The sequence below is a fragment of the Podarcis muralis genome, chromosome 4 (assembly GCF_964188315.1).
Source record: "Podarcis muralis chromosome 4, rPodMur119.hap1.1, whole genome shotgun sequence".
In the NCBI taxonomy this organism is placed as follows: domain Eukaryota; kingdom Metazoa; phylum Chordata; class Lepidosauria; order Squamata; family Lacertidae; genus Podarcis; species Podarcis muralis.
Genome location: NC_135658.1, coordinates 61,848,094 through 61,865,562, shown reverse-complemented (window position 1 = coordinate 61,865,562; position 17,469 = coordinate 61,848,094). Strand labels below are relative to the sequence as shown.

The window sequence follows — 17,469 nt, the reverse complement described above, 5'->3', positions numbered from 1 at the left end:
TAAAAATGCTTCTAGACCAAATGTTGCCTTAAAACCTTCAGGCAAATTCGATTTAAAAAAAAACACCAAGCATTACAACTGCAGCAATTATTCATATTGGTTTAAAACAAAAAAAAGGGCAAACTTAAACTGTCCCTCAATTTCTGTCTTCCAGTCAACAAATTCCCCTGTCCCCACACTAAACTCTTGTTACTTTTTTCCCTGTTTCAGCTGTGGACAAAGTAGGGTTCTCTATATTCCCCCTCCTCTGGCATGCTGCCCACTATTACTAATGGGTCACACATCAAATGGAGCTATTGGGGGTTTGACAGATTTCAAAATAAGACTCAGAATTTGATTTGAAAAGGTGCATTACCTTCCAAGTTTGGGAAGACCAGTTCCATTTTTAAAATCCCACTTCTGACCCTGACTAGGGGCAGACAACTCACAACCTTGCCTGCTAAATGCAACAGTGAAGACATGCTCATGTTGCATGTAAATGCATAGGCAGGATAAATATTTTTAAGCAACTCTGAGATGTCACACAACATAGGATCAATACAGAGAACTGTGAAACATAGGTAGACAAATACTGAAAACACTGAGTGGAATTCAGAGTTGCTCTATGACACACCCACCCGCCATGCAAGCATTTCAGCTTGCTAGACAGAACTACCCCCCCTCCACCTCCCAGCATGCTGTTTTGGGGGTTCTCCTGACCCCCCCCCCGGGAGACAATTTGGAAGGAGATGCATGGGCAAGAAGAGGGGGGAAGCCTGCCCCACAAGCATAAGTTCTATGGTCTTCAGGCTGACCCTGACCTTCATCTGTCTGGTTTCTTTCAGATGTCCAGTTCACCCACCGCCTAATTCATAGCTACTGCCATTGCCAGAATCTCTGATTGTATTTTTCTGCCACCACTCTATTATTTGTTGGCTGCAATCCAAATTCCACTGACATGGAAGTAAGCCACATGGAATTCAATAATACCCACTGCTGAACAGACATGGTTAGGATCAGGGCTTTTTTCTAGAGCTTATGCCAGCAACCTCTGTGCTGCCCCAATCACCATGCCATACCATGACACACCGTGCAGCCAGAATTATGCTGTCAGTTACCTAACACAGGGCACTCTCACAAACACACTCTACATACTATTTATAACTTCCCTCTCTTGCACACCACATATACCACATACCTCCTAGGCCAGGGGTCTGCAACCTTTAAGACCAAAAGAGCCACTTGGACCCGTTTCCGAAGAAAAAAAAACTGGGAGCCGCAAAACTCGTCATTATAAAAATAACCTTTTTGTCACTTTTTTATTATTTCTTTGTTTGACCCCTCAGAATTACTCCTCCTCATAGAAATAAACGTTAAATTAACAAGTTACCTTTTTTTGTGTGTGTGTTCTTCACTCCCCTTCAAAACAGTGACCAGCGTACATGCCCCCTTTCAATGCAGTGACCAGCGTACATGCCCCTTACAATGTAGCGGGCGGGCGGGAAGGTGACGTCGGGACAGTGTGTGACTAACGCACGCACCGCCCCCATGCGACGTCACAGCCAGTACAGCGCCCACCACAGTGGGGAGTGTTGGGGCGCACAATGCGCCTCCTCCCCTCGCTAGTATCCGCCCTGGAGCCGCGGCAAAGGTGTAAAAGAGCCACATGCGAAAATGGAGCCGCAGGTTGCCGACCCCTGTCCTAGGCCCAACAAGTTTCAGTACCTTTTTAACCCTTGTCCCTATATAAAAATGTTGCTACTACGCTGCATACAACAACTTCTATCTGCAGCTGTCCTGCTTCAAATACTGACATTTTTGTGCCTTAAGCCAGGGATAGTAATGCAGTGCATTCAGTATGTTGTTGAACTACAACTCCCAGCAGTACCAGACAACATGGGAGCCCAAATCAGTTCTGGTATGCAAAACAAATTCCTGGGCTCAGAATTTTAAATTCTAAATATATCCCCATTGTAACAGGCTCTGCTTGGTAGATCTCATGTCTCTGGTAAAAAACAAAGTAAATCACATAAGCCTGAAGTCTGCCCACCTCTTTATTAAGTGATGGTAGTTCTACAGTAAGACCAAGAAAGGGCGGGGTATAATTTCAGAGGGAGGAGAAAAGGCCAGTGTTCAAAACTCCCATTGTTCTGCACGCATTTTGTGACAGGGAATTTCATTAGCATGAGCAGTTTCTGAGCTCTGGGCGCAGTACTGCACCTAAGATTTCAGATTAAAACTGCAGAGTGGAAGGAAAGGGGGACCTTTTTCTGCCTCCCGACTTCCAGCTACTCTCTAAAGACTGGAGAAGAGACCCTCTTAAGAATATTAAGGGGGTGGGCAGGGGGAGGACTAGACCATGTGAAAAATGAACATAATATTTTAGCTGCAGCTCATTCATTTTCAGCTTTGTATTCTTGTTATTAAAAATCGCGCCTAGACATTCCATTTGTTTTGCCCATAGTTTAAAGTTTAAAGTGTCATTTAGCTCCTAGCTTTCATATTATCAGTTTCTAACAGTGGAAAAGGCCAAGGGACCACAAAAGCCTAGGACTGGGCTTGGATGCCTACCACCTATTGCAAGTATTTAATTTCTGGTACTACATCTGAGGCAGGACAACACTGCAAGGACCGAAAAGAAATAAAGCTTTTGAAAGAGGATCTGCTTTCTAATACCTGCCTGTTTCACTTCCTCAATGCAAGGACAAAACTTGTTGGAAGCTTGTATTAAGGCAATTTAAATGCAAGCTGAGACTATTTCAACTGCGGTTCATCTTGTGAAATAACTACACCAGCCTGTCATTTGTGACTTTTTTGCCCTGAAAAGAATTGAATTGTGTGAAGTTTGGTAGGAGTGCAATGGACCCAACGGTGGACTCCAAGAGTCTTATATATGAGGCTCTTGAATTAGAGAGATTACTTTTCTTCAATGCACCTCCTTCTGCATATAAATCCCCAACTGCTTTCCTCCTCGCTGGCCCTTGGTACAGTCATATAAACACAAGAGTAGAGACAGGAATGTGGAGAAAGTGGAGTAATAATTATTTCTGAACTTGTATCTATGCATATAACTTAGTATATGCAAATTGTGTCTAGGCATCCATTCTCTTATGATGTTGTGGAAATGGTTACACCACACACACACACACACACACACACACACACACACACACTCAGAATCATTCTGTACTTCTGAATTCACAGTATTCTTTTTTAGTTTTAAAGAACCAGAGAGAAAAGTCACATTTAGCCTTGCTGCTGCAGAAGCAAGCAAATAAAGTTTCTTAAAGGCTGGTAAATATTTGCAATAGTCTGAAAGGCTGGCATAAGGAATGTAAGCAACAGTTAAACTAATCAAATATTGGATATTATTTAAGGTCCAGTAACCACAAATAAAACAAAAACTTACAGAACACAAAAATATGTTTGTTAAAAGGGGTGGGGAAGAGAATAAAAAGCAATCATAGTTTGTCAAAGCAAAATCACAACATTTAGGAATTTTGCACCTTGCTCTATTAATAAATAACTCTTCCACTGTTCTCCAATAAAATGTTCAACAAAACTCTAAAAGTTTTATTTAAACCTCCTGAAAGACATGCATAGAAATACTGCTACAGGACTGCCACTGGGTCTGCAAAATGCAGTATGTAAAAGCCAGAGGAATTGAGTTGAGAAACCTCAAGAGGAGACAATCTGTTCCAGCACTGTGGCTGACATGGTTGGTGGAGAAATTAACCTAATCTTCACAATGTCTTTCCATAAACTCCACTATTTTTTAAAGTGTCTTTCTGTTACTGATCTTATGAACAAAGCAGGGTGTGTAGATGCTTTTCACTATTTATTGCCTCTTAAATCCAGGTGTGAAACAAATGTAAAAGTTAAACACCACATTAGTGGTTAATGAAACATGCTGTTAGAAAATAGTATTTGCAATTGTAAAGACAAACAAATAGTTCAAAGATGAACTACTGAATGATAAAGAAAGCACAATACTAAAAAGCTATGGTTTAAATAAGACAACCAGGTAGCAATAGCAAATACGGTACCATCAGTATGGTAATTTACAACTTTGGATATGTGCATGGGCGCCGACTTATAAAAAATATTGGGGGGGCCCATACCGGGGTCCTGCCCCGGGAAGTTTTCTAAGTTCCAATGTCAGCGGCGCCTAGCAGAGCAGCCCTCTCGGCCACGGCAGCCCGGCTCTCCCAGCCCCCGGGGGCCGCCCTCCTCCCTCGCGCACCCGCAGCGTTCCCGCCCGGGGAGGCGGCGCCCCCAAGGACTCAGGTTCGGTTGTACCTGAGAAGCCGAGCACCTTGGCTCCCAAACAAATCGGCTTCTGAACAATCGAAACCCGGAAGTGAGTGTTCTGGTTTTCAAATGATTTTTGGAGGGCGAACATCCGGTGCGGCTTCCGATTGGCTGCAGGGGGCTCCTCTGGCAGAAGCCACACTCTGGTTTTCAAACGGTTCCGGGAGTCGAATGGACTCCCGGAACGCATTCTGTTCGAGAACCAAGGTACAGTGGACGCTCGGGTTGCGAACGTGATCCATGTGGGAGGCACGTTCGCAACCCACAGTGTTCGCAACTCACATTGCTGCGTCTGCGCACACACAGGTTGTGATTTAGCGCTTCTGCGCATGCACAAGTGCCGAAACCTGGAAGTAACTCATTCCGGTACTTCTGGGTTTCAGTGCATCCATAACCTGAAAATGCTTAAGCTGAAGCATCTGTAACCCGAGGTATGACTGTATGTACCAGTCCTAAGGAACTGGCCAAGTAAGGCAATCAGCATCTGCAGGTCCCTTGACAGACAGGAGAGAAGCCACACTCTTGGATTTCTGTTGGTAGATGCCTCTTCCTGAGATGCTTGTATTATGCTAATCATAGAATCATAGAGACAGAAGGGACCCCAAGGTCATCTAGTCCAGCCCCCTGCAATGCAGGAATCTTAGCTCAAGCATCCCTGACAGATGGCCACCTAGCCGCTCCCAGGGAGCAGAGACCGTCTGAACAGCTCTTATTGTCAGAAAGCTCTTCCTGATGTTGAGCCGGAAAAGTCTTTCAAAGCTGCTGCACACCTTTGTTTGGGGTCCTCCCCTCCTTGCAAATGTCAGTGGGAAGGAGGGCTCTGTTTCAACAGAAAAATAAAGATTCCCCCTTTCTTCCAGCTTCCACTCATTCGTCTCCGACTGATAATGGACTTGGGAGGCTTTGAGCCCCTTGGGGAGCTGAGCTGTAAAGGACAACCTCCAATGTTCATGCATCAGAAGGAGCCCAGGAGCCCCATCGGGGCTTACCCTGCGCAGGCTGGTTCCCCCCACACACAAACACACACACTGGGTTGCAATTTTGTGGGTCAGCTTTGGCTGGGAGAGGCAGCCCCCCGTTAAGTCTCTGCCAGCCCAATAGCACAGCCCCCCCCCCGCCAAGTCCATGGCAGGAGACAGGCAGCAGCACCCAGACCCCAGAGGCTGCCCTTGGGACTGGCGTTCCCACACTGCCACCTCCGCAACAAAGGCCAGCGGCCAAGTCCCCCCCCCCCCCAGCTGCTTCCTTGGTCCCACAGGAAAGCCAGGCAGGGGCTGCACATCCTGCCCTCCGCCTCTTCCTGCTGCCCCCAACAGACAACCAGGCCTGCAAGCTTCCTCTTCTGACATCGCCCAGGCCCCCACGCAGCCCCCCCCCCAGCAAAACGCCCAGGAGTTTGAAGGGACCCGAGGGCCACGCAGCCAAGGGGTCTAACTCTGCAGGGAAAAGCTTCCTGTCTTTCCTCTGCCCCCTCCCCACCGGAAAGGGATGGTGGCTGCAGGCTCTGCCCCCCCTTAACATCTGCAAAATGATTAAGGCTGATACATTGTGTTACAGGATTTTATCTAGGACCGGTAACTTCCCTGAGCTGTCAAGTTGAAAGGGTACATTCAGGCATAATATTTGCAACATTTAACAACTTTAAAGATGTGCCCCCCCCCCCTGTAATTTCCATAACAGTTGGAAGGACAAAAATATAACCTCCTATGACAACTCCTGCACCCCATGAGCTTTCAGACAAAGATCATGCATGGACAAATGTAAAGATCTTTGGAAAGTATTGATCGAAACCACAGTAACAAATGAATCAATGTATCTTCAAGGGAAAGAATAAGTAGATCCATTTGCATATATACAGTGGTGCCTCGCAAGACGAAATTAATTCGTTCCGCAAGTCTCTTCGTCTTGCGGTTTTTTCGTCTTGCGATGCACGGTTTCCCATAGGAATGCATTGAAAATCAATTAATGCGTTCCTAGGGAAACCGCCTTCAGACCAGGTCCGGGGACAGTCTGTCCCCGGACCTCTTCTGAAGGCTGGGGGGGGGGAACAAGGGCTTTTCTTCCCACCCCCAGCATTTTAAAAAACCCCGGGACAGCGGAGGACTTCTCCGCTCTCCGAGGCGATTTAAAAGCCCCTGGGAAGGCAGGCAGGGGGGACAAAGACTTTCGCCCCCCGCCCGCCTTCAGAAGGTGTCCCCGCCCCCCCTCCCCACTTCGGAACAGCTTTCCGAAGTGGGGCGGCTGGGGCAGGTGTCCCCGCCCCCCCTCCCCACTTCGGAACAGCTTTCCGAAGTGGGGCGGCTGGGGCAGATGTCCCCGCCCCCCCCCAGCTTCGGAACAGCTTTCCGAAGTGGGGCGGCTGGGGCAGATGTCCCCGCCCCCCCTCCCCGCTTCGGAACAGCTTTCCGAAGTGGGGCGGCTGGGGCAGATGTCCCCGCCCCCCCTCCCCGCTTCGGAACAGCTTTCCGAAGTGGGGCGGCTGGGGCAGGTGTCCCCGCCCCCCCTCCCCGCTTCGGAACAGCTTTCCGAAGTGGGGCGGCTGGGGCAGGTGTCCCCGCCCCCCTCCCCACTTCGGAACAGCTTTCCGAAGTGGGGCGGCTGGGGCAGATGTCCCCGCCCCCCCTCCCCACTTCGGAACAGCTTTCCGAAGTGGGGCGGCTGGGGCAGATGTCCCCGCCCCCCTCCCCTCTTCGGAACAGCTTTCCGAAGTGGGGCGGCTGGGGCAGATGTCCCCGCCCCCCCTCCCCGCTTCGGAACAGCTTTCCGAAGTGGGGCGGCTGGGGCAGGTGTCCCCGCCCCCCCTCCCCGCTTCGGAACAGCTTTCCGAAGTGGGGCGGCTGGGGCAGGTGTCCCCGCCCCCCCTCCCCACTTCGGAACAGCTTTCCGAAGTGGGGCGGCTGGGGCAGGTGTCCCCGCCCCCCCTCCCCACTTCGGAACAGCTTTCCGAAGTGGGGCGGCTGGGGCAGATGTCCCCGCCCCCCCCCAGCTTCGGAACAGCTTTCCGAAGTGGGGCGGCTGGGGCAGATGTCCCCGTCCCCCCCTCCCCGCTTCGGAACAGCTTTCCGAAGTGGGGCGGCTGGGGCAGATGTCCCCGCCCCCCCTCCCCGCTTCGGAACAGCTTTCCGAAGTGGGGCGGCTGGGGCAGATGTCCCCGCCCCCCCTCCCCGCTTCGGAACAGCTTTCCGAAGTGGGGCGGCTGGGGCAGATGTCCCCGCCCCCCCTCCCCGCTTCGGAACAGCTTTCCGAAGTGGGGCGGCTGGGGCAGGTGTCCCCGCCCCCCCTCCCCGCTTCGGAACAGCTTTCCGAAGTGGGGCGGCTGGGGCAGGTGTCCCCGCCCCCCCTCCCCGCTTCGGAACAGCTTTCCGAAGTGGGGCGGCTGGGGCAGGTGTCCCCGCCCCCCCTCCCCGCTTCGGAACAGCTTTCCGAAGTGGGGCGGCTGGGGCAGGTGTCCCCGCCCCCCCTCCCCGCTTCGGAACAGCTTTCCGAAGTGGGGCGGCTGGGGCAGATGTCCCCGCCCCCCCTCCCCGCTTCGGAACAGCTTTCCGAAGTGGGGCGGCTGGGGCAGATGTCCCCGCCCCCCCTCCCCGCTTCGGAACAGCTTTCCGAAGTGGGGCGGCTGGGGCAGATGTCCCCGCCCCCCCTCCCCGCTTCGGAACAGCTTTCCGAAGTGGGGCGGCTGGGGCAGATGTCCCCGCCCCCCCTCCCCACTTCGGAACAGCTTTCCGAAGTGGGGCGGCTGGGGCAGATGTCCCCGCCCTCCCTCCCCGCTTCGGAACAGCTTTCCGAAGTGGGGGCTGGGGCAGGTGTCCCCACCCCCCCCCTTCGGAACAGCGTTTTAAAATGCTGGGGGTCGGGAGCGAAGCGCTGCCGACCCCCAGCATTTTAAAATCTCCCCGTGTCCCGGGAAGATTTTAAAATGCTGGGGGTCGGCAGCGAACGCTTCGCTCCCGCCCGCCAGCATTTTAAGATCGCCCCCGGCAGGCGGGGGGAAGGCAGGCGGGGGGGAGCAAAGACTTTTGCCCCCCGCCGGCCTTCAGAAGAGGTCCTCTTCTGAAGGCCGGCTGTGGGCGAAAGTCTTTGCTCCCGACCGCCAGCATTTCCCTATGGGCTTTCGTCTTGCGATGCAAGCCCATAGGGAAATTCGTCTTGCGAAGCGCCTCCAAAACAGAAAACCCTTTCGTCTTGCGGGTTTTCCGTCTTGCGAGGCATTCGTCTTGCGGGGTACCACTGTAGCTCTGTAGGCTTAATGAGATTCCCACAAAACATTAGGAAGGCCTTTCTGGTGGTGAGAGCAGTCAGACAGGGGAAGGGGCTTTTAGGGAGAGGTCGGGGGGAGGGCATCTGCCAGGGATGCTTTAGCTGTGAGTCCTGAATTGCTGGGGGTTGGACTGGATGACCTTTGGGTCCCTCCCACCTCTATGATTCCATGACCTTTAAGGGAAGTCACCTCCATCTTCCTCTCAGAGCAGATGCCCACAAGCCCTGGGCGGGAAGAGCCCGAGAGAGAGAGAGCCCGAGAGAGAGAGAGAGCCCGAGAGAGAGAGAGTCCGAGAGAGAGAGAGAGCCCAAGAGAGAGAGAGAGAGAGCCCGAGAGAGAGAGAGAGAGAGAGAGAGCCCGAGAGAGAGAGAGAGAGAGAGCCCGAGAGAGAGAGAGAGAGAGAGAGAGAGAGAGAGAGAGCCCGAGAGAGAGAGAGCCCGAGAGAGAGAGAGAGAGCCCGAGAGAGAGAGAGCCCGAGAGAGAGAGAGCCCGAGAGAGAGCGAGCCCGAGAGAGAGAGAGAGCCCGAGAGAGAGAGCCCGAGAGAGAGAGAGAGCGAGCGAGAGAGAGAACAGCCAAGCCCCCTTCACCGCCTGCCCCCCCCACCAGCCCCCTCTCCCCTCTCCCTAGGCGGCAGCTCCGCCATGACCACAAACGGCGGCGGCAGCAGCAGCCGCGCGCGGCCCGGGCTCCCCTCGCCGGCCGCGGGAGCCAAGGCGCGCGACGAGGGAGCCAAGGCGCACGAAAATTTTTTTAATTATGGGGGGGGGCGGAGCCCCCCCAATAAAATTTTTGAGGGGGCTCGGGCCCCCTCAGGCCCCATGGAGTCGGCGCCTATGGATATGTGGTATAAAATAAACAAAAAAAAAAAACGTGTGCAGGGTTATCTTCTCGCAAAATCATTAAAAAGCAAAAGCAAACCACAATCTGTCATTGAAACTTCAAGAGGAAAGAAGAAAGCTTCTGCATGGGCTTGTGATGCTGTATAAGGCATGACTACATTTTTCTAAAACTAATGGATACCATTTTTATATCACCACCAAGCTTGTAAAAGGGCAGTTAAGCCTTCTTAAACTATGAGCATCACTTCAACCATGAAACCAGATTTCATCCTGGTATGTGCATGTTAGAGCAAGGGATAATATAGGTAATAAACATGCAATATAAAATGTACTTTTAATTTTAACTTTTTATACAAATTAGAAAATCTTAAAGGGCTTCAGAAACATCCTATTATTATTATCCATTCCAACCCAAGGCCAAGGGAAGGACTGAATACACAGTAAAGATTCTGCCCAAGAGTAAATGGATTGATTTTGAATTGTTCAGTTTATATAAAGTATTATACTGTGCCTAGTATACTAATTTTACCCTGTTCTACAGTATTTCTGACAGGGTTCCAGGGTTTGGAAGCACCAAATATATTTAAAAATCCTTTCCCATGCATCACAGATACAAAATTTAAAGTTCTATCATTCCTAGCTAAAATGTAAATATAAACATCTGTAACCCCATGTTCTATATGCCAAAAATAGATCATGTTTTTACTGAATTCAAAAGCTATCTTTATTTTACACTGGGTTTTTATTTGTCTGTTTGATAATAATATATACAGTGGTACCTCGCAAGACGAATGCCTCGCAAGACAAAAAACTCGCTAGACGAAAGGGTTTTTTGTTTTTTGAGCTGCTTCGCAAGACGATTTTCCCTATGGGCTTGCTTTGCAAGACGGAAACGTCTTGCAAGTTTGTTTCCTTTTTCTTAACACCGTTAATACAGTTGCGACTTGACTTCGAGGAGCAACTTATAGAACACGGTGTGGTAGCCTTTTTTGAGGTTTTTGAAGACTTTGGTGATTTTTGAAGCTTTTCCAAAACTTTCCTGACACCGTGCTTCACAAGACAAAAAAAATCGCAAGACGACAAAACTCGCGGAACGAATTAATTTCGTCTTGCGAGGCACCACTGTATTTGAAGTGAGAATAGCTGTTCTTAAACATGATTGCTGCAGGCTAACCTTATAGTATGTGAGTGCACTACAGATACTATTCTCTGAGGAAAGTCTTGCATATGGCTTATTTTATTCCCAGCATAAAGGTACTGAAAATACTATACAGCGCTTTGTGGACCACACACAGAGTTTGGAAGGTGCACACAGAAAGGTGTGAGATTGCCACAAAAGTTTAAAGTGCAGAAAAAGGAGGAAACATATCAAAGCCTGTCAATCTGTCTCCCTTTCTGCAACCTCCCTGCATTTCCTTTTGGGCAGACAGAACAAATGATCATGCAGCACCCCCCCCCCCAAAAGGCTTTTTGCCTGCACTTTAAACATTGTACGGTCACTCTGTGCCTCTCTCTTCATGTCCCCAGCTACATTTCTGGTTCCAGAAAAAAACACAAGGTACAGGACTGCAGAGATAAGGTTGTTGGGTTTTTTGTTTTTGGAATGCAGCTGGAAGCCAAGGGATGTGCAGCAACTGGAGAAGGGTTTTTTGGCTTAAAGCAAAGAAAACAATCTCCCTTGGCCACACCTTCATGCCCCAAAATTCGGTAAATCAACCCACAAGATGGGTCCAACACATTGACGAGGCTTGCCTTCAGTTAATGCTGGGCCTTGTTTTCAACTGAGAGGGGTGTGTGCTCATGCTAACTAGTTGGTTTTTAAAAGGTAAAATCTCTGCAATGCACCTTTATTATAAAACATGAAAGAACTGAACATTTAAAGCATTTGCTGACACTTAAAGCTAAGATTTTCCTTTTTTCCTATGTTTCAGCTTCAAAAGTTTGCTTCAATGCAGGTATTTGCACTCAAGGTTGTTGTGATTTCTCTAGAAAATATTCCTCAGAACCAATCAGCTGAATATGAAAAATTATCTTACCTAAGGACTGGTAGAGCTCAGTCATTTTAGGATGATCCCAGCATGTAGTCTGCGTCTCATGGCTGCAAGACAAAAAAGATACCGATCCACTTAAAATACTATATGAAGTTTATGCCAGTCCCAATACATTTAGGGCAAACTAGCCTTCTTCTTACACAGATTGCCAAGTTTAGTAGTTGTACAGTTCAGTTATTACATGTGGTAATACAAGGGTAATTTCAGGTCAAGTGACAAAAACCATAATAACAACAATAACAACAACAATATTCATCATACTTCTTCCTGGAACCAGAAATATTGTCCATCTTCTAACTAAAGTTCAGGGAAAGTGTCACATTGCATTAGGCTTACCATAAGCAATCATATGCAGCACACGCAAAAAAACCTCATCAATCCCTTTCATACATTTTTATACATTTGCCAACTATGTTAAATATATGATATAAAGAGGACACTGTAATGTCTTGTGAAGTGGGAGTCGGATTGTGTGACTTAATACCATCCACAGCAAAAGTGTAATCTTTTTTTAGTCAAAGATTTGGTATGTGTTGCACAGAAGGCTTGAGAAAGGATTGTGGCCCAGCAATGCACAGATTCCTTGACTGCATTTTAGTCCATGAGTAGCTCCACAACTACATAGCCGAATCCAGAAAGGTTGACACGCTTTCTATTGATCTAGCTCATTAACTGCTTTACAATCAAGCGGTGTATACATTTTATGAAGTAAATAAAATAAAATAAACACAGAGAAATGGCAAAAGTGGCATCATTGATTCAGGGTTTAGTATTCCATATTAATGTTCAGTTTAATCGCAGAAAGCAGTAGATTACAGGTAAAATTAAAAATCTGGATTTTTAATTTTTCTAAATTCGGCTTTTATTATTCGACCTGGGCATTTCGACCTTTGCCAAGTAAAGAAAGGAGCTTAATGGGATGCCAAGGACATCTTGCACAGCTCAGAAAAATAAGTGTTATAGCTGAATTCAAAAAAGAAATTAGGGAGGAGGAGCTGAATGATGTGGAAAGGCAGTTCAATTATCCTGAATGGTACAGGAGAACTAGAAGGGCACTGTATAAATGCTTACATCTCCCTATATCACTGGTCTTCGACTGGTAGGTCGGGATGCACTTGAGGGTCACAGCTTAATCCAAGGTGGGTCACAACAGGAGCATTACCACCATACAAATATATGTTAAAAGATGAAGAAATGAGTCCTCAAATGCATTTTTGGGTTAAAAGTGGGTCCTTGGAATGAAAAGTTTGAAAATACCTACTCTATATTATATTTACACTGCTCTGACACTGGGAAATAGCCAATGAAAACAGCGCGAAGTGGTGGGGCAAGGGAGGGCGGGAATAAAGAGGAGAAGTAGCAGTAAATAGTAAGTGGGAAGTGGAGAAAAGAGACTGTTACTTTCTACACTGAGAAGAGAAACTTTTAAAGTGGCTTCAAAAATAAAATTGGGAAACTGAAAAGGGTTTTTTGGCATTTATATGTTGGGAAGGGGAAGCTCTAGGGGGTTAATTCTGAATGAAACCTGAGAATGAGAGTTGGAGAGGGACATAAAGGTAGAAATTACCCATAAATTAAATAATCTAGCAGTGCCCAGGTGTGACTGGTTCTCTTAGGCAAAGAAGTTCCAAAGTACTAACACCTCAGTAAACAAAACAACTCTACATACAATTCACATGATGTGACATCATATAGGACATAATGAATGCTTTTATAAACGTTATCTGTAAGAAAAGGCTCTCAAGCAAATATCTACACATAGTAAAGTTCTGCTTCTTTGTAGGACTAAAGAACAGAGATTCGTTGTAAATAAGTTCACATGTTTATAAAGTTACATATAATTTAATGAGATAAACTGTTTTATTATATTGGGCATAACACCTACTTAGTACTACATAAGATTTGCAGACCAGTACAGAAATCCAGTATCGTACATTGATACACTCTCACTGCAACCCCAAGTAAGCCTACTGAAATTTAACTGCCAAGTATGTGTGTGAAGGCCCAACTATGAGGTTTGCCAGCTGAAATCAATTTTGTGTATATGAAGGAAATATACATGCAACATCTCTCTCATCAGATAGGGAGAATGCCATTATTTATTTATCATTTTTTAAGAGTCATATCTGATATTCAAAAACCAACATTTATTATATTTCGGGCAAGAATCTAAGGAATAGTCATTCATGCATATGCACTATTAAGGACAAAGACTATTGTGGTGCTAATTCTAATCAGAGGTGCTAAAGTATTTATGAGGAGTGATTTTTATAACCAAAGAGAAATATAGTTTGCCTTAATTTAAAGGCTCTTTTTAAACTTCCAAGACATTTTTATTAATAATGTTTTATTAATTCATAATATACTTAGTATGTGTGAATAAATAAGAGTAGATGATTAAAAGGATTTCTGTCACTTTTATGCGCTTTCTCCAAATAGTCATTAATTGGCCTGAGAGGTTTTCTATGTTTGTTCGTGTTGAAAAATAACTTGGGAGAATCACATTTATATATCAGTCTATAAACTAATTGAAAGGATGCTTTATTCAAATCAAACTTGATTATTTGATAAAAGTCAGTTTTAAGAAGACTTTGCTTTTGCTGAAAACCTGTGTGCACTGAGGTCACAGGTTTGAGGAGGGTTTTTGAGCAAACTGCCCTCAGGTGCCCATTCTCCAGCTTAGGTGGGTTTAATTGAAGCTGAAGCAAATGCTCCAAGCAGTCCCAACAGGTGGCTCAGATTTCCATTTTATTTTTTTCAGGATATCTGTGATGTAGTTTTGCTTTAGGGCACTGTGGGAGATTTAGGGTGGTTGTTGGAAGCAGCCGGTAAGTGCTTCTCAGAGCAGCGCGCACGCGCACACACACACTCATACCTTGGAAGTCGAACGGAATCTGTTCTGGAAGCCCGTTCAACATCCAAAACATTCGGAAACCAAAGCGCAGCTTCTGATTGGGTGCAGGAAGCTCCTGCAGCCAATCGGAAGCCACAGAAGCCCCATCGGGCATTTGGGTTCCAAAAAACGTTTGCAAACCAGAACACTCACTTCTGGGTTTGCGGCGTTTGGGAGCCAAAATGTCCAAGTACCAAGGCGTTCAGGATCCAAGGTACGACTGTGTGTGTGTGTGTGTGTGTGTGCCTGTCTATCTACGGGAATCCAGGAGAGGCATCAGCAATGGGCCCTATTGAGACACAGAGGTCCTGGGAGCTGCCTGAAAATGCCAACTGCTGATGCCAGCCTTGCAACTGCTCCCAAAGCTCTGGATGGAATCATGTTAGCTCCTGCCCTTAATCTGGGTCTTGGTAACCATTTGGAATATTTATGTTCAGTTTAAAAACAGAGTGACCAATCATTTGCTCACAGCTTTGAATTCTGTACATGTCTATAATTGGTAGATTATCAAATGAGCAAACTTATTTCAAATTCTTGCGTGTGGATTTATGAATATATTCCATTGAATGTTTGATATAGTAGAATTGTGAGGGAACAGACATTGAGGGGTAGGATGTAGGTGGAATGAGGTACAGATATAATTTCACCTTTTCTCTCTGTTTCTTTTTGTTCTTAAAGTCGCTTTAAAGTTTGTTTTTTCCAATTTTTGTAAAATAAAAAATAGATCCATAAACAAAAACCATCTCAGAAGGTTCAGATACTTAATTTCAATTTCATGCAAACAAGGATCCTTATATTAAAAACAGCAGTTTGGAATGGCTTATTTCAAATCTCTATCACCTCGCTAATATGACCCCCTTCCCCTCAAGTGTATATAGTCCCCCCTCTACCCCTCTGCTGATACTTTCAAGGCTGATTTAGGTATCCACAAAAGGTACCGGTTTTATTGGGGGTTTGCAGAAGAGAAACTGAGAGCTCCAACCCTCCTGCAGCAGCCTGCTGCATTTCTATGCTGGGCACAGAGGCGGGAAAGAGCATTCCATCGCTCTTCCACCAGCCTATTCACTGGACTGTATGAATTCCACACACTCGACTGCAAGCAATTTCTCTCACCTGTGGCTACCAGGCTAGGGTTAAATAAATGTAAGGTTGACCCAAGTAATTACAAAGCTTGAGACTATTCCATACTATCACAGAAGCTCAGCCAAATGGCAGGGATGTTTGTCCCTATGATGTCAGGGTAAAGCTCTGACAATCACAATTTTCTAACATCATGACTCTTATTCAGCAAAAGTTCTCACTTTAAATTGACACTTCACTCACTGCTTCAAAATCACAACCATGTTAAGTGTCCTAAATGGCAATCTACACAGACACCTTTAATTTGGAAAGTATGTTCCTGTGAACATTGATTAATATGTTTTTCCTAAGCTATTATAAAGATTGTAACGGGAACCTAATGGTTGATCAGTGTTGAAGTTAATACAGATTCCTCACTTCTTTCACTCTTTCTCAAAATTTACAGTCCCTTCCAACTTTCTCTGTGTTAACATTAATTCCTTAGCAATTATTATGTTCATTAGCATTCCATGAAACCACAGGAAGACAAGTCAATAGGTAGAGATGCCCAGTTCTTTTCAACAACAGAATTAGAGTGAATATCTGAATTTACTTCCAGGTTGTTTTTTTCTGATTACCACTGATATTTTTGAGGCAGATTAACAAAACTATTGGAGGGAGGAGACAAACTATGTGCTTTGCTTTACATTACTTCTCATTCATCTATTCATCTTCACAAAAAAACAGTCACACTTAATACACAAGGTTGCAATCCTAAACACATTTGCTGGTAAGTAAATCCTATTCAATCCAGTATTTCTCAATGGCCAGTTCTAAGCGACTATTTATCAGGAAATTGCAAGTTCTGGCTCAGACCTGAAAACAAACCTCCTCCCATTGAAATAAGTGCCATGAGGCAACAGTGATACAATTGTTTAACAAAAATAATGTATGATCAGTTTAGAAATTATTAACATATAATATCCAAGAGCAGAAAAAAGTGCTCCAGAACCAGAAGGACTTCTCTTACTCCTGCGTGAAATTTTAAGGAAAGCTGAAGATCATTTGTGGAAAATTCTGTGAAGGTTGAGTGTGATTGTAAAGCGCAAGAGCTGATTTAACCAGCACTTTATATTCAGAACACAAGAAGACTGCAGCTATTTCATTCCACCAACTAAAAAGTGTTCCTTCTTTCTGAACATTTTCAGCTTAGAAAGTTATCAACAATTCCACACACAAGTGCAGCTCAAGGAAAGGTTAGGCTCCACTGAGACTTCCCTTCATAAGCCTCTTTGCCATTTTCAAAGGCCATTTAATTGTTAGCTTTGGGGCTGCTTGTGTGTGTGTGTGTGTGTGTGTGTGTGTACACACACTGTGTGAAGCAAAATGCCAACTCAGCAACTCTTAGCATTCTGAACCACACTTGGGAACACAGTAGCATCTTTAATGGATCTGCAGCAATTTTTAACTCCAATAAGCATGCAAGTTTGTATAACAGAAAGCTAAAAATTCTGACAAAAATGCTTCCCTGTGCTGAAATGGTCGAATATGGTAAAAGAAGGAATGTGCAGTACTACATGTGTAATGGATCCTTCCCACTACATTTCCTGCTTTATTTTGCATCAGCATTGTAAAAAGATGTGAAGGACTTAGGAAGCATCCGTGGAAAGAGATAAACAACAGTGTTGCCCATCTAGCTCAGTGCTGTCCATACTGATTGGCAGCAACTCTTCAGGGTTTCAGATGGGGTTCTCTCCTGTAACCACCTGGAGATGTCAGGGCATTGAACCTGGACTTTCTGGCTACTAAGGAGATTGTCCAGCACTTAGCTAAGGCCCTTACCCTGGAAACAAATGGACTAAGAAATCTATTAGACAGGGAGACAAAACATCTAGCCTGCTTCCCTCTGCCTCATGCATGGGTTATCCTTATCTGACTGGCTATGGGATACACTGGCGCTGGGCCTCTCCCGCTGTCCCTCGAGTTTGCAGGGCTGGCAACGGGGAGGAGCAGGCTTCTCCCCCCCCCCCGCCAGCCTTCTAACAAAGTCAGGGGACAGCGGGAAAGGCACGCTGCGC

General features: G+C 46.3%; 1 protein-coding gene across 10 annotated transcripts in view; it reads right to left on the bottom strand.

The window, feature by feature from the left end:
• The window catches only part of DMD (dystrophin), a 985,465-nt gene that overhangs the window by 68,105 nt on the left and 899,891 nt on the right, over positions 1-17,469 (bottom strand). For all 10 annotated transcript variants that reach the window (XM_077927390.1, XM_077927397.1, XM_077927392.1 and 7 more), the window contains one exon: positions 11,425-11,486. In XM_077927390.1, coding sequence (XP_077783516.1) covers positions 11,425-11,486 — 62 coding nt within the window. The remainder of the gene's footprint in view (positions 1-11,424; positions 11,487-17,469) is intronic.